General features: G+C 36.3%; 1 protein-coding gene across 11 annotated transcripts in view; it reads right to left on the bottom strand.

Annotated features, from left to right (window-relative positions):
- The window catches only part of LOC111155648 (ubiquitin specific peptidase 16), a 30,386-nt gene that overhangs the window by 3,126 nt on the left and 6,451 nt on the right, over positions 1 to 20,809 (bottom strand). For 7 of the 11 annotated variants that reach the window (XM_022515940.1, XM_022515933.1, XM_022515929.1 and 4 more), the window contains 14 exons: positions 19,197 to 19,375; positions 15,196 to 15,299; positions 14,310 to 14,413; positions 13,193 to 13,377; positions 12,522 to 12,617; positions 11,792 to 11,922; positions 11,395 to 11,482; positions 10,285 to 10,363; positions 8,400 to 8,491; positions 8,000 to 8,056; positions 6,898 to 7,074; positions 4,335 to 4,992; positions 3,170 to 3,264; positions 1,895 to 1,981 (listed from right to left, as the gene is read on the bottom strand). In XM_022515940.1, the coding sequence (XP_022371648.1) occupies positions 1,895 to 1,981; positions 3,170 to 3,264; positions 4,335 to 4,992; positions 6,898 to 7,074; positions 8,000 to 8,056; positions 8,400 to 8,491; positions 10,285 to 10,363; positions 11,395 to 11,482; positions 11,792 to 11,922; positions 12,522 to 12,617; positions 13,193 to 13,377; positions 14,310 to 14,413; positions 15,196 to 15,299; positions 19,197 to 19,375 (2,132 nt within the window). The remainder of the gene's footprint in view (positions 1 to 1,894; positions 1,982 to 3,169; positions 3,265 to 4,334; positions 4,993 to 6,897; positions 7,075 to 7,999; positions 8,057 to 8,399; positions 8,492 to 10,284; positions 10,364 to 11,394; positions 11,483 to 11,791; positions 11,923 to 12,521; positions 12,618 to 13,192; positions 13,378 to 14,309; positions 14,414 to 15,195; positions 15,300 to 19,196; positions 19,376 to 20,809) is intronic. The other 4 variants (XM_022515930.1, XM_022515937.1, XM_022515939.1 and 1 more) reach the window with 1 other exon arrangement.

Raw genomic sequence — 20,809 nt, 5'->3', positions numbered from 1 at the left:
CTTGGCTTACCAAGCTACTTAAGTCTCCCAGGCTTAACAAAATCACTGGTCCACCATTTTCCTTTTCAATAAAGTCTCTGATGTATCTACAGGCTTTATTTCCAATATTCTCATTCAAGTCACCAACACTTCTTTAAAAATTTACCATGACCCCTATACCATCTAATCCACAAATACTTTTCTTTTTCTCTGATATTCTGACACTGAGGCCCCCTCATCCTTTCCTTGAAACTTAAACACGGGCCAATGACATTTTAGGCAAATAATAGATTCCTAATGACCCTGTGTTTGAACTAATCCAACTACAGGTATTTCTGTTTACCAGCAAAAGTGGCCCTGCCCCATGGTGATCCAATGAAAATAATAACAATTCACTTTACCCACCAGCTCTGAAATACCTTTCTTGAAGAATCCTAAATTGGGAGGCAGGAAAAGAGAATTTCTATCATTTCAAATTTTGCCAATAAAAACTTTATTAATGTTGATACTGAGGTATTTGAAATCTACAGCTTTAATACTATAGTTTCTCTATCCAAATTCTTCAACACGGAGATTTGCTGAGATCGTTGGTAGTGTCATCCTCTTCTTCACATGCCTCTTGGGCTCTGATGCTCACCAGAGTTGTCATTAACCATCTCTTCTCTTTCTCCGTGCTCTACACAGGAGATCCTATCCTGTTTTAACCACCAATGTACTGATTTCCAAATCTTTATCTCCAAATCTCACCTCCCTGCCTCAGGGCTCAGGCCTCAGGCCTCAGATATGCACATCCAAATGTTTTCTTAACAAAGCCCCATGAGTATTTAAAAAATATATGAAAATGTATCCAAAACCAAACTCATTATCCTTTCTCCACCTCCCAACCTCTCTTCTTCCTGTATTTCCTACTTCAGCTAAATGCTACTCCCATCGGCCCAGCTGCCTTGTCACTCATCCGGGCCTCAGGAATCATGCTCAACGCCTCTTGTGCTACCCTTACCATCCATCTCAAGGCCTCTTCCTCATCTTCCAAACCAATCCCATCATAAGTCTGGTTAATTTTACCTCCCAAAATACTTTTGCAATCCTGCCTTCTCTTAACCTAGCTGAAGTCCATTGACTAAATTCAACATCTTCACCTCCTCTAATATGGAGACCCTGCCTCTCTTGTCTTTCCCTCTTAAAATCCAATCTCCTCCATGCTTCAGCAAGTCACACGCATCTAGCTATGTCACCCCACTGTTTCAAACTCTTCAGTGGCACCCTACTACACTCTTAAGAAAGCCCAAGTTCCTCACCATGATAATCCTCCAGGCCTCATTCCCACCTCACTTCTCTGGTTTCACGTCCCGGTGCTCTCTCGGCTTTATACTGCAAGCTCTACAACTGCTCATATTGCTAGTCCCTGGTCCCCACCACATCATTTTACACATCTTTGCACCAGCTGTTCTGTTCCCTCTGCCTGAACTACTTATTTCCTCTTAATTCATCACAGTAACTCTTACTCCTTTAAATAGTGGTGGAGGTGTGGTCTACTTCACAGAGCAGACTTCCCTGACCCACCAACAACTGGGTTAAGTGCATACCACCCCGCTCTGTGTATACCAGTCTTAACACTCAACCATATTAAACTGAAATTAATTACCTGCTGATCTTTAGTCTTGTGCCCTCAGCTCCCAAGACAATGTCTGCCACAGTAACAGAGATTCAAAAAATGTTGAACTAAATTTAACAACCTAATATTCAAAATGATTCATCACAGATCTTGAAATTATAATGGTACAAAGATCAAAGACCCATTCTACTCAGTCATTCTTATCAACTTCATACTTAAGTGAGTTACTATTGGAGTATCTGGTAAATAAGCTATGATTTCGCTTCAAAGGATCGTCCCAAAAAGACCACTTGCACTTACCTTACATTTAAGGGTACAAAAAGGAGCCAAATCTAAGATTTCCGGAAATTTTATGTGTTTGTTAACTTTGCGTAGGTTAAAACCAGCCTAAAAAAAAGGAGAGATAATAGATTTCTTTTCCTGGAAAAGCTGTACACATTAAATAAACTGTAGTCTTACTCTGATGCACAAAACACCACCAACACCCAACACTAGTTCAGTCTTCTCAGGAGACTCTTTTCTTTTCTTTCTGACCACTAAATGATTTCTGCTAGGTGCACACCACACACACACCCCAGCACGCATTAAGAAATGTGCTCCCAGGGGGCGCCTGGTGGTGTGGCTGGTTAAGTGCCTGACTCAATCTCAAGCCAGACATGATCCAGCATGTTCAGGGTGGTATGGCCACAGACTTGATCTCACCTCAGGTCCTGATCTCAGGGGTGTGAGTTCAAACCCCACACTGGGCTCCACATAAGGCTCATGGAACTGACTTAAAAAGAAAGAGAGAGGTGGGGGGGGAGAAAGAAAAAGAAAGGAAGGAAGGAAGGAAGGAAGAAAAAAGAGAGAGAAAAAAGGAAAAAAGAGAAAAAAAGAAAGCTGCTCCCCTGAGAAAATTCTGTGTTTCTGCTCTAGCCATCCAGAAAAGCCAGATTAGCTCAGTGCTTAAAACTCAGCAATAGCAGAATACTTTTCTGTGGAGCACATACTCTCAGCCTCCTTTCTAACCAAGCTTAGTGCTTGGTTCATGGAGACCCACCCAGCTAGTCAAACCCGTACACCACCCACTGGAGGGAAAATGCTGTAAAGGTACTTTGGGAATTTGGAACTTAATTTAAAACTTGTACGGCTTACAACAAAAGTCTTCCAGAAAAGACAGGGTCGCCAAAATGATGAAAATCCAAGGTATCAATGTCTTTTTATGAAGGGTCAGTAAAAATAAGGTACCACACCCAAAACAGAAATAGTATCACTAATTTTCTTAACTGTGAGATACAGCTAGTAAACTGGACTTTTTTTTTTTCTTAACCTGAGAAAAGGTTTAGAGGAAGATGCTAATTTTACTAAAAAAGACAACACGCGTTCTAATAAAACTGAAGAAGGATTGTGCCTACATGTCTCCACCTTGAGAGGCATCTTCATCTAAGCTTTTGTCATGCCCAGGTATATTTCTTAATTTTTTTTTAAAGTTAGAATTACAAAACAACAGAAAACCAAAGAAACACAGTCATGTGGTAAGATAATAACAAAGCAAGTGTTACCTATTTAAAACAAATTTGAGCTAAAAAGGGGTACCTGCTGAAATCTCTTTAAATGAAGAGTGAGAACAGGAGGAGCAAGAGAAATTAGCATCTGCTTTTTCGCATTGGTATAAACATGTTTCCTTTCTCCTAAAGAAAGAAATTTTAACAGTGTGAAAATCATTTTAGATTTCTAGAGCATTCACATTTGCTATAGTATCATTTTAAGCATCTAACACAATCGATTTATCTTTAAACTTTCTGGAAAGGACCAGATAATAAATATTTTGGGTTCTGTGGACCAAGAGGCACAACCAAGGACATTTTGTAGGTATCAGTAAAAATTTCCACAAATTTCCACATTTTTACTGCTGTAATTCAAAATATAGCAATAACTGAATACAAGTACCATTTACCAAGGAGAACGGTACTGAAGAGATACCACTGAATCAGTTGGGGCTCAAAGTTAGTATTTTCTACCACCAAATCATTTTCAAATGTTCATCAGTAAAAAACATTTCTAGACACCATACAAAAACCTGACTGTGAACAACAGTTGGCCAATGTCTGCTCTAAAGCAAACTGAAATGCTATAAAATCAATACAATTTACTTTCTATATTGACATGCAAATAAATAAAAACCTAGACCTTTTTTTAAAAAAGTTTCGATAATTCTAGTAAGAATCCTTGGGACTCCACAATCCCTCCTTATCCCACTTACCCAAGCTCAAAAAATGGGGGTGGGGAGAAAGAGAATTATCACTATTTTTCTGTTCTATATTTGAGGGAGACTAGAAGAAAGCACTGTCCTCCCAGTACCTTGCACTGGGCATGTCACAGGAGCGCACAGATGAAATGAAGTGGAGCTCCCTGCATGAGGGAGAGGAGGGCCAACACAAATGCTGACAGGAAACTGAGCAGACTAAGAGAGAGCCACTATCTGTGAGGAGCCTGTTGCAATCACAACTCAGTAGGATGATTCACCCCCAGAGAGGTGCTGGAGATAAAACTGTCCTACTCGTATCTGCTGTTCGGCTGTCACAGAGTATCAGCCACTTTGGTCTGTTTGTTCAATCTTCTGTTAAAATATTACACAGGGGAGGGAACTTACTGATGCCGTGCAAATCCCGATACAATCAAGATAGCAGTATTCTACCTGTTCGGTGCAAAATGTGCCCCCGAACATCATTTTCCCTTTCAGTGAGAGAATCTAAATTACCTTTTATGTTTGCCTTTGGTCCACTAAACTGTCTCCGGGTGCATACTTCACAAAGCAGCTTATTTGCATCTCGAAGTTTCTCATTTCGGGTGAACTGATATAAACAATGTTGGATTGAACACTCATCAGTATGGAAAGCTTCCCTGTTTGCAAGAGTACAGAAAGCAGTTTCTGGATCTTCGTTTACGACTTCATATATCTTGGTCCCAGGAGAATGACTCTCATTCAGAATCTCTATATTTATTTCATCAGGTTGAAGAACAGTATTCAAGTTAAGGTTTTTGAAACCACTGGAAATGTCCACATCACCACTCCCTTCTGTCAGATAGGCACCATTTAAATTCCTAGTACAGTCACCAGGAGAAGATGCCAAGACATCTAGATCATTATCCATGTTGACATTGTTCATATCTACTTCTGTGGATTTTTGATTGTCAGTTACACTTTCTACCATTTTTTCTTGGCCATTCAAATCTTTCTGATTAACACAATATTCTTTATGTATAATTTCCTCTTCTGAAATATGGTTGGATTTAACATCCACTTCTCCCTGAAGCGACATTTCAACCTCACATTCATTATCTTCAGGATGGTCAATGGTACAGATATCATTTAAATGAAGAACTTTTCCTTGAATTTTTTGTTGCCTTCGTTGGTTCTGTGCAAAAAGCATGAAACATTAAAAAATAAAACTAAAAAAAGGAAGAAGAAAAAAAAATAGAAGAAAAAGCACATGTGTACCACATCAGGTTTTCTTGTTTATCAAAAAGCTTATAAGGAAGAGTGCCCTCCCAGAATTCTGATCCTAAAAGCTCCTTTACTATCAGGGATCAAATAAATTATGAAGAACGTTCTTTCACTGAAACCAGGAATAAACTATCACCAATCATCAACATATTGTGACACGGCGGGGGGGCGGCAAATGAAAACATCAAGACATAGTCTGTGTTCTAAGGGAAGTGACCGAGACAGGGTAGTAGACTAGACAGAAACTGCCAAATCGAAGCAGCCAAGTAGGAAACCACGTGGGGAGTCTGACTACAAAGAGAGCAGGAAGCAATGTATCCATGTGAGTTACGATTATCAGGTCAAGGTTGTACTGAGGGAAGAAAAAACAAACTGAAAACTCCAGGATGCACAAGTACAGGACTGTTTTGGGCAGGATGGAGGAAAACATCCCAGGAAATAAATGGCCCCAAATTAGAGAGGAAGCAAGGAAGCCTCACGAACAGAGGACAATAAAGGACTTTCCTCCTAAAGCATTCTGATCTGCCATTTGCAGCCTATTTACAAGCAGAGTGGGGAGAAAGGCATTTCATCAACACTACTGTCACTGGAATGCCTACAGACTCAAGGTAAAATGACAGTCCCCATGCGGCTAATCTGTAATACCAGAAGGCTGAAGGACACACACAGGACACAAACATTTTCCCGTGTGCCTCAGCTACAAACAGAACATGAAAGAAAAATGGAGAAAGGGTATAAGCAAATACTGCAAAGAAAAGGGAACACAAATGGCTCAAACATAAAAACATACTTATATTAAAATAAATGGAAAATAAATGCATTGAAAAATTATTTTCCATCTATGAAACCAGCAGAAATCCAGAAGTTTGATAACACACTTCTGTCAAGGTTAAGGAGAAACAGCAAATCTCATTGTTGCTGGTGGAAATATAAATCGGTATAGCCTTTGTGGAGGGCAATTAGGTACATCTATCAAAATTACAAATGCCATCCCTCTTCTCAAAATGTGCCGTACTGACGACAGGGGTAGAGGAGTCTTCACTGCAGCACTGGTTATTAGAGAGCATAGACTACAGACAGCCCAAATCAACAGAGAAACAGTGAAATGAGCTATGGGACATCTATAAAGCCGAATACTATACAGCTGTTTAAAACAACAAAATCTTTGTGTCCTGAAGTGGAAAAATCTCCAAGAATCCAACTAAGCAGAAACAAAACACAGGATCCAGAACAGTGTGTATAATTTCTTTAAAAATTAGGAGGAAAAAAGACTACATATTTGTATTTGACCATATTTTTCAAAAGAAACCCCGGAAGGACTCATACGAAACTAATGAAAGTGGTTATCTATGTCATGAAAGGACAGAGTTGGAGGGGTACTTTGTGCATCTTTATATATTTTTAAATTTTTGAAAGTCAATGTATTAAGAACTCAAAAAATTATTAAAAATGAACTAAAACTCCTAAAAGTTCTCACAAATATGGGTGTCCAGGTGGCTCAGTCAGTTTGATACCGGTCTCTTGATTTTGGTTCAGGTCATGATCTCAGGGTCATGGGATAGAGCCCCACAAGGGGCTCCATGCTGGGCTGGCATGGAGCTTGCTTGGGGTTCTCTTTCTCCACCCCCTACCACCTCCCCCCTGCCCATCCCACCCCAGCTTCTGCTCTCTCCTTCTAAAAAAAAGAAAGGTCTCACAAGCAATACAAGATTTAAAAAAACAAAAGCACAACATTTTCTTTTGGTCATTCAGACTTCAGACTCAATAGTTGCAAATATAAAATTAGAAAAGCATAGTTTTCTTCCTAGCTACCCACCTTGGCTTGCTTTTTGGCTTGCTTCTTTGCTTTCTTCTGTAAGTGCTTACTTGTTCCCAATGGAATGTCACTCCTTTCTTTGATATAACTATCATTGTCTTTCTCCTCCTCACTCTCTTTATCTTCATCTTCCATCGTCTTTTTCAAATTTTTATCGTTTATACTTTTCTTACCACTCTTAAAATATGAGCCAAAAATAAAATTTTACAACTATTTGGTAAAGAGATTTCACGTTACCTAAATATTTTTCTACTCCTATTTCATATTGGTTTTACTTTCTACAATGTTTGAAAATATATCCAGGACAAACTCATTCATCTCAAATACTAGAAAGCAATCTTACATACTGTGAAAACAAGCCAACAAACAAAACAATAAAAAGGCAGCTTCTCATGCCAGTAAAATTGAAAGGAGTATCATGCATTTTATTAAGATATGTGCTGCTTCCTACAGTAATTATGCCCCTTTCTAACTGCGCTTTCTGTTTATCAGTGATTTGTTTACTTGTCCCACTACAGGCATTCCTTTTTATCCTTTTCCTTCTTTCCATGTAAATGAGAATTTTAGAAAAAAAGAGAAAATAAAGTAAATTTGGTAAGATTTTAATCACTAAGTAGCACTGATTAAATAGACCCTGAATTCATATGAAGCTGAATAACGATTTATCCAATATTCATAACAGGCTTTCTTTTTTCCAACCACTAGCTGATGAAGCTGAATTAATATGGCTTAAAACTGAGATACTATCTATTAACATGCATGAACTGAATGAAGACTGTAAGGGATTTATGTTTAGTCTTAAATAACGAAAAAAAAATAGTAATTTTTAGTATAAAGAAAACACTTTCCCTATAGGTCTACCAATCAAGCTAATAATCTATAAAGAATTCTAGACACACTAACTATACTTTTTTAAAATAAAATAATATTTACCACAATTTCTATTCAAATCTTTAAAATTCTTCTGTCTCAAATACATTTAAAAAAATTCCTCCAAGGGCTAATGTACAAACTTGGGAAAGAGTGACAAGGCTTCCCTCATAAAATCTAACACAGGGAGGAAAAAAATCTACTTAAACAAAATACACTCAGTAGGTCTTACCTGATCATCTAAAACTGGTAGAGACAAATCAAGGAAAGATTCATGAACCAAGGAGACCTTAATCAACCAAAACAGATAAATGTAAAAAGGAAGGAAAAGATTCATTTTAGACATTATATAGTAAGATTATGGTGGGGCGTTACATTTTAAAATAAATTCTTAACAAAATAAAAAATTATAGTGTTGAGGGCTTTGGGTTAGGAGAAATAACTTAAAATGTTAAACTAACTTCTTTCAGACAAAAGGAGTGCTCACAGTCCCAGGAAAGAACTCTGAAGATTTGCACAGCCCAACAGATAAAACCTTATGAAACTAGAGACTTCTGTTTTTTAAAGACACAACGGATGAAAGAGTCTATTAATATTAATGAATAAATCCAGTCCACATTACATCAACTTACAGTTCTGCATTCATCACACATGATTGTACTAGTTAGTTCACCACCAAAGATGCGGTCCACAAAACTTGGTATAGATTTTTTCTTTTCATAATCTAGAAGGGGAAAAAAAGTTTATCAATTACCCTTACATAATTAACAGAATAAGTTAAAACTATTTACTTACCTATCTAACCTTAAAATTTTATTTTTAATTTCCTATCCCACAGGTTTTCTCTGTTCATAATTACCATTTTATTTTTATGCTGTAGTCAGCAGCAAATACTCCACTTTTGAGCATAACACAATTTAACACAATCATGTCTCATGAAAAAGAAAAAGTTCTTATCCTAGATCGGGTCAGTGGAAAATAAACCATCCAAGTCAGTGAGAGCTTCTACATGTCAATATCCCACTAGTAAAATGAATAGATGGGGCCAAGCTGGACGATACTCTAGACAACTAGATATTACTACTAGATATCTAATAATATTCAGCAGCAAACTTAGGAGAGAATGCCCATAAACTTTTAAACTCTAAGACTGAACTCCATTCAAAATCAAATCAAAAAACAAAAAAAAAAAACACTGGGAAAATGTTTCAGACAAAATCTTCTTTTTATTTTTTCTATGTTCCCAGAAATAATCTTTGTAAGTTTAGAATAAGACAATTTTACCACCTGGTCACCCAATTTTCTAAATACGTGAAATATATAAGCCTTATTCAAATGGTTAGTTTTATACATTTATACAGAAATACACTTGATGACAACAGCACCAGCAGGGCAGGATTCTCTCTGCTACTGGCCTGGCCCTAAAGGACACTGAAGAGGCAAACAGGTGCTATGTGTTGATTCTAAACTGTGCTTCAAAGGGGTCCCTGGCTGGCTCCATCAGTAGAGCACCTGACTTCTGATCTTAGGGTCCTGCATTCAAACCTCACAAAAACAAAACAAAACAAAACAAAAAATCATGCTTTACAATATAGTAGCCACTAGTCACTTGTGATGATTTAAATTAAAATTAAATAAAGGTAAAAATTTAGCCCCTCAATTGCCCCAGTGACATTTCAGGAGCTAAATGGCCACATGTGTCTAGTGGCTACTGTATCAGCATAAATACGGAAGAGTTCCATTATCACAGAAAGTTCTATCGGACTGGTCTGTATTAAATCTTTAAATGCCACACAATAATAATGAAGTTGGCTCCATGATGAACAAACCAGCTATTGACAATTCACACAGACAAGTGTAACTCACATATCACTGCTCATTAGAAATATAGTTGACCTTTGAACAACACTGTGTTGAACTGTGTGGGTCTGAACTTTGTGGGTCCACCTATATGCGAATCTTTTCAATAAATACAGCACAGTACTAAAAATGTATTTTCACTTCCTTATGATTTTCTCAATAACATTTTCTTTCCTCTAATTAACTTTATGTAAGAATGCCATACATAATACATATTATAAAAAAAATACATGTTACTTTTCTGCTTAGGTTATCAGTAAGGCTTACGGTCAACAGTAAGCCATTAATAGTTACGTTTTTGGAGAGTCAAAAGTCATAAATAGATTTTCAATTGTGCAGGAATGGGGACGGGAAGAAACTGGTGTCCTTATCCTCTGCATTGTTCAAGTGTCAACTGGGTAAGCTTTTGAAAAATAAAACTGTGATCTCATTTTAGTTCTATCTTTTTAAATTTCACTATAATACTGCATAAAACTACACCAAAGTTAAATTTTTCAGAAATATTCCCCTTTGGAGTATAAATAATTTTTCTAAAATCAATGTTGATAAAGAAAATTTATGTTAATAACTGAATTTGAAATAAAAGTGCCAGCAATCTTGTCCTAAGTTACAGAAGAATTCAACTATAGTGTGTTAGTTCAAAAAGTCAGACATTACCTTTAACTTTATTTTTTAGTTCTTCATCCAATTTTTCAGTAGAATTACCAAATGCTTTAAGAATTCCTTTACTCACTCTCTAAAAGTAATAAAATGGATATATATATACTATTAAATTTTTAAAGTTTTATAGTTATTTTCCTTAGAAAATATGTAATCAAGTCAAGAAAGTGATCAAGAATTAGCTCCCCAAACTTACTGAATAAAAATTAGTTATTTCTAAGATCACATTTTTGAAATTAATTCAAGGAGCTAAAAAAATTACAAAACAATCACTAACCCCTACACAAAGGCACTGTCTTACTTTAAGATTTTAAAAGACCACTGAAATATTATGTCCTAGAAGCAGACTATTTAAATGAGAGCTATAGGGGAATCCAGCATTCAAAGCCGAGAGCCACCATTACGGGGTGACCTTGAACCAGGTCCTGAATCTTATTTACACCCTAGCTTCACAGTCTATGGAATGAGAAAATGATTAACAGCATCCACCTCAGAGAAAGGTTGGGAGGACCAAGTAAGATAATTCACATAAGATTCTAAAAACAATGCTTGATATAAAATAAGAGCAAAATAAATGTCATCACTAGTCATCCCTTGTTATTACTCATATTACTATTATTAATTATACTCAACATCCCCAAATACATTACTTTACATCTGGCAATTTACAAACATATAAAAACATAACTACATTCCCTGACTCTTAAAAATGAGCATACTTCCTAGACTCAAAAAGCTGTGTTAAATCACACTCAGAGTAAGAGTAAGAATGCGCTGCAACTGGGAACTGTTTTGGGAGAAACATTTTCCAATACTCTGGAGCTCTCCTGGCATAGGCTAGTACAATAGAACAGAACTCCTAAAGAATATTAATGCCCTAACCACCAAGGAAAACAGAGCAACATGAAAAGGAGAATCATTTCTAATTCTCTACATTCATTCTACTGATTAAAGTATACTAGCTGAAAACACTGGTGTGGAAAAAAAATGTTAAGTATAATGGCCTCAATAACTAGTTTTCATTGCTTTAATAAGCCTTCAGATGTTAAATTCTGGACAAGTTAATGAAGATGGGATTATAAATTATACTGGTCAAAATATGCTAACTTGTTGTTCTTCTGCTCTCATTCCATCCAATAAATATCGAAGCAGCTCCTGGCTGTCTTGTTGCTGATAGCCTTTAAACCGTACTGCTCTACAGAAAAAAAAAAAAAGAAGAAAAGACAGAAAAACAATGATGAGTCTACTAAAATATGAAACTATTTTTACAAAATCTTAGGATCACATTCCAAATCTCAGAGTAATCTACTTTCTTAAAATTTCCATTCAGTTTGACAGACCCTTAGTAGATTTAATTTTCACATGAAGTTCATGTTTTTTAATCCAAATGAAATAACCATGCTGTAATATACATACTGGATTGACTTTAATGCTATTGAGTTTTTCATATTATTTCTCAGCATCTTACTGATGCACTGAAAACAAAATCAAAGCAGATACTCACTTTTTACAGACCTGAGAAAAGAGTTCTTTAGGTGTCACGATTCCCTTTTTGGTCTCTTGCATCTCATTAAGAAACTGGCTCATGGCTAAAGTAAGAGGGCCTGGAGGCTCAAGGTTTATTTCTAAGGGTTCCTGAATATGGGAATAAAAATTACTTTCTTCAGTCAAAGTTTGGAATCATTTATGTTACCAAAATGTAGCTAATCAACTGCTATTGCCCATGTTCCTGATAGAGCTGTCACATTTAAAACTTCCAAAAATGTACATCAAAAGATGTAGAAAGTTTCTGTTCATTGACTACTTATGAAAAAAATCAGTTCTACTGTTTTAGTTTTAGTATCAGGAGCAGACCACCTAAGAACTGAAAGAGCCAGAGCGAAATGTGAATAATAAAAATGGATAGGATAAAATTCATTTTACTACACACAATTTAAGCCACCTGAAAAGCTGTTGAAAATAATAACGCATGCCTAAGGCTTCATGCCTATCAACAGCTTTCCCAAGAATGACACCGAACACCAGAGCACAGCAAAACATTGCATACATGTAGCAAATAAATCTAAAGGCTTAATCTATTAGCCTGAAAATGTTTCACTCAGTAGTCTAAAGTAAAAGCAAACAAAACAAGTAAAAAAAGGTGGAAATGAGCATCAATTCTTTAAAATAATTTAGAATGCAGATATTCAGAGAGGAGAATTACTGATTGTAAAAGAAAATCTTTAAGTACATACAGTTAGTGCCAAATCAGGAGGTTCAATTTTTACAATTGTTCCAGACATTTTTACTTCTTTTAGTAGTTCTCTCAGCACCGGTGTTTGTGACAAATTCTGGAATATGGGATGGAAAGAAAAGGAAACTTATTTAAAATCAAATCAAATATTTACTTTATCACTAAAATATTTAAACAGTTTAACTGTCTATTCTATCAAAACAGAAAATTACTATCAACACTACAGTCTTTGTTTTATCTAGCTCAGGAAACAAAAAGTAGCAGCACGCTCTTTTCCTCCCACTTTATCTGGCTCATAAATTCTTCAGTTCAGAGCTTACTCATCACCCCAAAAGGGCACTGCCTACTATCCAACATGAAGTAGCTACATTACCATTACCACCACCTGTAAGTAGGCATTTGTTTCTGTACTAGGTTATCCTGTGCTTACCCAACGTTTGAGTACGAGTTCCTTGAAGCCAGGGGCAATGTTTATTTTGAACTCTAATGCACGCAATGCTTAGCACAGTGTTTTACTGTCATATAAAGTCAACAGTTCCTGAAGTATTCTTCAAAAACCCAGAAATAAATTACTTGGGGAAAAAATTAATACTATAATAAGAAGTATGCAAGAACATCCTATAATGTGAGGGGAAAAAGTTTTAGAGAGGGAAAAAAAATTAACATTGGCACCTGCATAACTGCATTGAAGAAACATGTATTTCCTAAATTACTGAGTCCTTTCACAGTTATTTGGGAAGCAGAATTAGTGGAAGGATTTTCTTTAGTCATGTTTTCCTTTTTTTCTCGCTCTTGTTCATTTTTACTCTCCTTTTCTAATTTTTTATTTTCAAGTTCAATGTTACCATCTTTTGCTGCTTTAAGGGGGAAAAAAAGGGAAGAAAAAAGAGATTCAGCAAAATGTATGATACAACTATACCAAATGCAAAGTTATACTTGGGACAGAGTACTAGAATTTGTGAAATTTTACCTAACATCATTATTCCCATCTGTTTGATTTTAAATGTTTTCTAATAAATGTAAGTAAATTACCATCACAAGAGAAAAACTAATAAAAAATATTTGAAAGTGATGGAAGCATTAGTTTGACAAATGAAACCAAACACTGTATGTTTGGTATAAACCTTCCCCTTTTTACTGCAAGACGTTTTTCAATAAATGAGCACATCCTACCTTATGAAATTAGAGTATAAAGCAATCAAGAATGTGGACATGAAATATATTTTTAAATGAACAGGTCAAAAATGAACCCTGAAGTTAAGAACAAATAATTCTGGCTGGGCAAAGATACTTCTGTGACTGTAAAAATCAAAACGAGTCTAAAGCAGATGATGTATGCCAACCCAATCAACTTAATTATGCATGAAAAAAAGCTGAGAACTATCTGGCCTTCACTTTTGTATTATCCAAACACAAATGTAACAAAATAAATTCAGTGTGAGGCAGGCCTCTCTCAAGCCCCCCTCTACAGAAGGGGCATCACTGCTCATTACTTCAGACTCATCACAGACTCTAACTAGATGATTTCTCAGATTCTCTTCCCACACAGTATAATAATCTATATTCCCAATGTTTTACATTCTTAACCAAAAATAGTTTGTTTGAAATCAACCATAATTCATTTTATTCAGGTACATGTAATGCTGATCAGTACAGATACATTAATGGATAAAGATACATTAGTTAACATTATACACTAGATAATTAAGCTAAATTAACATTAAGTTAACATTAAATAGATAATATTAAGTTAACATTACAGCGTACATTAAAAAACAAATGATTTTACCTGATTTTGGAGTTGTAATACCAGCTTGTTTTCTAACATAATCAACCACCTGACCCAATCTGTTTGAACTACAATACTGGACCTCATCATCACATAGGTAACACCTGTGTCCCAAAAGAACACAGAGAAGAAAAGTGACAAACACAACCATAAAAGGGGACAAATTATAATTCTTGGAACCCAAAAATGTGTAACCACCAAATTATTCTATTAAAGAAAATGAAAATAAAAACTCTGTGGTTTCTTGAGGAAGATTACCCATGTTAACTCTGGTTTACTATTAGTAAAATTAGCCAGAACTGTGGCTACATACAAATACTATGGGAAAACTCCAAACATTTTACTGAAATGGCTAGTTACAATATTAGAGTCAAAAGTTTTTTCTACACATATTTCAAAATACAGACCTACATCATTAAAATTCACAAGTTTTAAAATTGACAGATGATGTTCTGTGAACACGGCTGTATAAATGTTTTTTAAAGATGTGAAAATTTGTTTTGATGTTACAAGAAATACATGTACCAGTCTGACATTTATTTTCACGCAAATTAATTGCCAAAATTTTACTATATTCTCAGTTCATCTGAAATTTGTATTCAGTGTTTCAAATTTTAAATAATAACCCACCACATGCCATTTATAATATCACAAGCAAGAAAAACAAACGGGTGAAGATTCACATGTCTTCTACATGCTACAATTTCTATGTGTTTACAATACTAAGCAAAAGGTTCTCAAATATCACATTCTCAAGCCTTCTGAAAGTGATAGTATTTAAACAAATTCTACAAAAATTTAAACTTTCTTGCTCCTTAAACATCTCCATTCCCCAATATTTCAAATAGTTACCAGTCAAATGATAGGCACAAGAGTTGAAACTTACCATACACTCCAGTTGTCCAAACTGAGAACCAGACAATGAGGTTCAGATCTTGGTGTCATATAGTGCTTCAAGGCGTGTTGCTCCTGAGAATCTCTGCCACAGCCCTAGAGAATCATAATCATAAACCTCGAAGCCACAAAAGTTCACAAAAAGAGAATTCATAATTCATAATGCAAAAGAAAATGGCTTGAAAAATTCTGTCACTCTTACAATTCTAAAATAACACGCTAGACTCCAGAGAGAGTACCAATTTTGTGAAAACCTAAATACGAACAGGCAACTGAGAACATCTCAACAAGAAGGTATTTAGGAACAGTGCACTCAAAGTATTCTTCCTCTCCAACTTATCCTTTCTAGTCCCAACTAAACCACGTTAATGAGCCATTCACTAGGTCTAGTGTGAGCCACTTAACAGCTTCCTAAGTATTTTCCTAACTTTGACTTTTTCTTCACATACATATTTTTTCAGCTTAATAGTATCTGAAACAAATTTCTGTTCATATACTCAATTCAAAAATTATGAATTGCTTTCAAACTTCTTTTTATTACTTTTTTTTTTTAAAGATTTTATTTATTTGTCAGAGTGAGAGAGAGAAAGAGAGAGGCAGGCAGAGGGAGAAGCAGGCTCCCTGCCAAGCAAGGAATCCCATGTGGGATTCAATCCCAGGACCCCAGGATCATGACCTGAGCCAGAGACAGACGGTTATAACCAACTGAGCCACCCAGGCATCCCTGCTTTCAAACTTCTAATTAACAAACCTAATACCATCTGACCTCACCCTACTTTCTGGAGTTAACTTTCCTATTGTCCTATATCAAATCCCACCCAGTTGTCAAGGTCTAGCTCAAAGGCCACCTCCTCTCAGAAGCCTATGTTTATCCTCCCAGATGAGAAAACACTGTATTCTTGCTGTAAACAAACTCCTACAAAACATGGTGTAAATTCCTGGTGGCATTCCTTATGTTCTACTTCATATTAAAGTTGTTAATGTTTATATCCTTCTTTCTCTGAACTATAAATCCTGAAGATACAAAAACAGAATTAATCTACTACTACCAAAAAAAAAAAAAAAAAAAAATTAGCAAATGGAAGGAGGTCAATACTTAATTACAAGCAAATGGGAGATTTTCACCTACAAGATGTATAGACTTAGTCATAAAAGAACATGACCAGATTTTCTGTCTTTTGCTGGCTAAATCACTGTTATGAAATATATCTTCACTATGTATCTATCTGAATCAGGCCACAAACTCTCTTAGATTGCACTACAGAAGTGGTCCTGTTTCTCTAAAGCTAAAAATATACCTTGAAGGGGAACTGTTCATCAATGGCTTCTAACCTTCTATGGTATCAATACCACTGATTTAATTGATCCCATTCAATATTCAATGCTAAAATAAATGATTAATTTTGAAAAAAAGTTTTCTTAACACCATTTGAGATCATCTGAAACTTAAGAATGAGATGACCTGTCTTAAGGTAGCAGTTGAGAGGGCGCCTGGGTGGCTCAGTGGGTTAAGCCTCTGCCTTTGGCTCAGGTCATGATCTCAGGGTCCTCGGATCGAGCCCCATATCGGGCTCTCTGCTCAGCAGGGAGCCTGCTTCCCCCTTTCTCTCTCTGCCTGCCTCTCTGCCTACTTGTGATCTCTGTCAAATAAATAAATAAAATCTTTAAAAAAAAAGGAGAGCAGTTGAGAATCTCTTGCTAATAGTGCAAAAGGTGACTATAGCAGGACGAAAGTTAACAATTAAGAGTGATATTATCTTACCTTTAGGAACTAAGTAGGTAGCAAAATAAAATTTATAATAGGAAATGTATTCTGGAAAAGGTAAAGTAAAATATATTCATTCTCACTCTATAAATTTAAGAGTTTCAGTGAAAACCTTTCAAATACAAATAATAAATGTGTTCTTTGCTAACATTCAATTTATTTTTTTAAGTAGGCTCCACGTTCAGCATGGAGCCTAGTACAGGGCTTGAACTCATGACCCTGAAATCAAGACCTGAGCTGAGATCAAGAGCTGGGTGCTTAACCAACCGAGCCACCCAGGAAGCCCCAACATTCAAATACTTATAAATTGTCTGACTGCAATGAGATAGCACTATTCTGCTATCAGAACTGTTAAAAATAAACTGCGACAGTACTAAACGCTAGCAAGAATGCAGAGACAGTTGATCACTCATACAGACCAGGTAGAAATATAAAACATTAACGGACACTCCGGAAAACAGTTCAGCAGTTTCTTAAAAACTAGATATTCAAGTAGTACATAACAGTAATTGCACTTAGACATTTTTCCAGAAAAATGAAATTATAAAAATTCATAGCAGCTTATTTGTAATCACCAAATTTGGAATGAGAGCAGACCAGATGTCCTTCAACGGAAGAATAAATAAACTGTGATACATCTATAGCATGGAATACTACTCAGTAATAAAAAAGAACTACTGATATACACAATTTAGGTAACTCTTAAGGCAATTATGCTCAGTGAAAAAGCCAATCCAAAAATGTTGTATACTGTATGATTCCATTTACATAAAATTTTTGAAATGATAGAATTTTAGAAATAAGGAACAGATTAGTGGTTGTTGGGGGCTTGAGGGAGAGATGGCAGTAGGGATGTGGGTGTAATTTTAAAAGGGCAACATATGGGGTGCCTGGATGGCTCAGCTGGTTGAGCGTCCACCTCTTCATCTCAGCTCATGTCTTGGTCTCAGGGTTGTGAGTTCAAGCCCTGCATTAGCCTATTTTAAAAAGGGGGCAGGGACATGGGCAACACAAGAGATCTGTGTAATTTGACAGTACTTGGTATCTTGACTGTGCTGGTGGAAACATGAATCTAGACAGGTGACAAAACTACACAGAACTTAATACACACAATCGCACATGCACAACATACATACACACAAATGAGAAGTAAAACTAGGAAGAACTGCTTAAAATTGATGGACTGTATCAATATTAACATCCTGGTTGTGATATTATACTATAGTTTCATAAAATATTCCACTTTGAGGGCGCCTGGGTGGCTCAGATGGTTAAGCGTCTGCCTTCGGCTCAGGGCATGATCCCAAGGTCCTGGGATTGAGCCCCCATCGAGCTCACAGCACAGCAGAGTCTGCTTCTCCCTCTCCCACTGCTCCTCCCAGCTCCCACCAGCTTATGCTCTTTCTCTCTCACTTGCTCTCTCTCAAATAAGTAAAATCTTTAAAAAAAAAAAAGTTCCACTGGGGGAAATGGGGCAATGTATATAAGGATATCTCTATATTACTTCATACACTATATATGAATCTATAATTATCTCAAAAAAAAAATTCCATTGAAAAGAAAAAAAAAAAAAAAGTCCTCTGCCTCATCTTGAAGCTTCCTGACAGGAATGCCTACCAGCCCAGTAGCCTAACATTTGAACTTAACTTGCCACCAATAACGGACGAAAAGACCTGACCTTTGGTACCATGGCAATACTGTGAGCTGTTCTGCCCCTAGATACCATCCATGCCAAGATCCAGGTACTCACTCCCCCAGCTGCCATGAATGTGGCCTACTGACAGCTCACAGCTCAATCTATCCATCCCCAGGAATTATCCTCAGTGTAATGAAGCTGCCTTGCCCAAGGTTAGTTCCCCTCCCCAGCAGCTTCCCACAGCCAGTGTTTAGTCCATGCACAAGTACAAAGGCCTGGCCCCTTCACTCAGTTCAGGACACCTCTGAAGGCCAGAACTCATTATGGGATCAGCTAAGGCGCCATAGTACTGCCTCTTACTTCAACTTCTCCCTCTGCTTAATCTTGCCTCCCTCTCTTCCTGGTTGTGGTACTTGAGAACACTATCCAATAAACCATATATACACAGACCTCAGTCCCCAATCTGTTCTCCAGGAAAAAGGACCTAAACCAGCTGGCAGCCTACTCACCCAAACTGTGGTTTTACATAACACCTTCTAAATAAATACAAAGAGTTTTATAAAATCCCATATTGATCAAAACCGAAGCATACCTGATGCCCACATTTAAGACATAGCCAAATTGAAGGGTTTTCTTCCGTTTCTTCTTCAGATTTATCTTTTATTTTATTGTCCGTCTTACAATCTTGGCAAATATTCCATTCCACATTCAATAAAGCCCTTTTCAAATTACCTTGTTCCAATCCTTTTCTAATGTGTCTGCACATAGGTTCTATTAAAACAAATAATAAAGGAGTATGTGAGATAAAAATGGCTTTCTGCAGTTAAACTCAAAACTTACCCTTCATCTGAACTTCAAAAATGAATTTATAAACAAACTGTTAGATAATCTGAAAGCTTAAATTTCTGTTCGACATTTGAATATTATGATGATGTGAGAAAGAGATTCTATACAAATTTTATATTTTGGCTTTTTGAAGTCCCAGGTATAAACACCACCTTCCCAAATTCACTTCAATTCATTTATCTGTTTCCTTTAAATTAAGGCCTTTATCATATTAATTATTCTCTTTATCTTAAAAGGTTCATGAAGAAGGTCTTTTGTTAAGTCAACAATATAACCATCGCAAGCCCAGCACCGTGATGGGGTCAGAAAACCTAAAAAAGACCAAGCCACAGTTCTTCTCTTTGAGTAGTATTCTGGCAGAAGCAGATAAGTAAATAAATAAAAAAAAAAAGTAAATAAACATATAAGAATCTCCAAAATGTTAAAACAAACAAGAACAGTATCTCCAAAATGTGCTACAGCAGTACACAAAGGGCTAAAATCAATGAAGGTTACCTAGACTAGGTAACATCTGTACAGTCTTATTTATAGTGAGAAAGTTTTCTGATATTAAGCACTTATATGAATTTGACACTGTGCTAAATGTTTTTGCATACATGATCTCATTTAATTCACACATCCCCCTAAAAGAAAGACACTACTATCCCCACTGACAGATAAGAAAACTAAGATTTAGTGCCCAAGATCACATAACTACAGAATGGCTATGCCAGAATTTTGGACTCAGGTCTTCCTGACCTCAAAGCTCACACTTTAAACTATAAACTCAGGGACTGAACAACTGAAAAGGCCGTATCCCACGAACAAAAGTATGAGGGTATAAAATATCAAAGTGCATACTGTCTCCTCAGACTGTCATCTCACACATGTGTAAAAATGAACAGCAGGACCTGAGCCCGAAAACCCTGTTGGGACCAGATCAGTAAAGGGCTTTGCAAGTAACTCTAAAACACCTCAGTTGTTTCAGGGACCCAAGAGGTTCAGAAACCAGTCAAGTGGCACATTTAGCTTTTGTACAATGAACTTAACCAGCACCCAGAGAAAATAAAAACAAATGAGATCATATAAAAAACTACTAAATCTCAATAGGTAGTTAAAGAAACACAAACTAAAAAAAGAAAATACTCTTTTTCAACTAGACAACCAGCAGATGTTTACAAATGATACCAGCCAGTGTTGATAATGTTAAGGGAAATGGGCTCTTTATTTCACTGGTAGGGGGCCTGTTAGTAAAAAAAATTTGAAGGGCATTTAGCTATGGAAGCAAAAGAGCCTTGAAAATATTTATGCCATTTATTTCAGCAATTCTACTTGTAAAATCTGTACTAAAAAGATAGTTGGATGTGCAAAGAGATTTAG

The sequence above is a fragment of the Enhydra lutris genome, unplaced genomic scaffold (assembly GCF_002288905.1).
Source record: "Enhydra lutris kenyoni isolate GAN:26980312 unplaced genomic scaffold, ASM228890v2 scaffoldscaffold43, whole genome shotgun sequence".
NCBI classification, from domain to species: domain Eukaryota; kingdom Metazoa; phylum Chordata; class Mammalia; order Carnivora; family Mustelidae; genus Enhydra; species Enhydra lutris.
The sequence above is the reverse complement of the archived record's forward strand: the minus strand, read 5'-3'. Positions and strand labels throughout refer to the sequence as shown.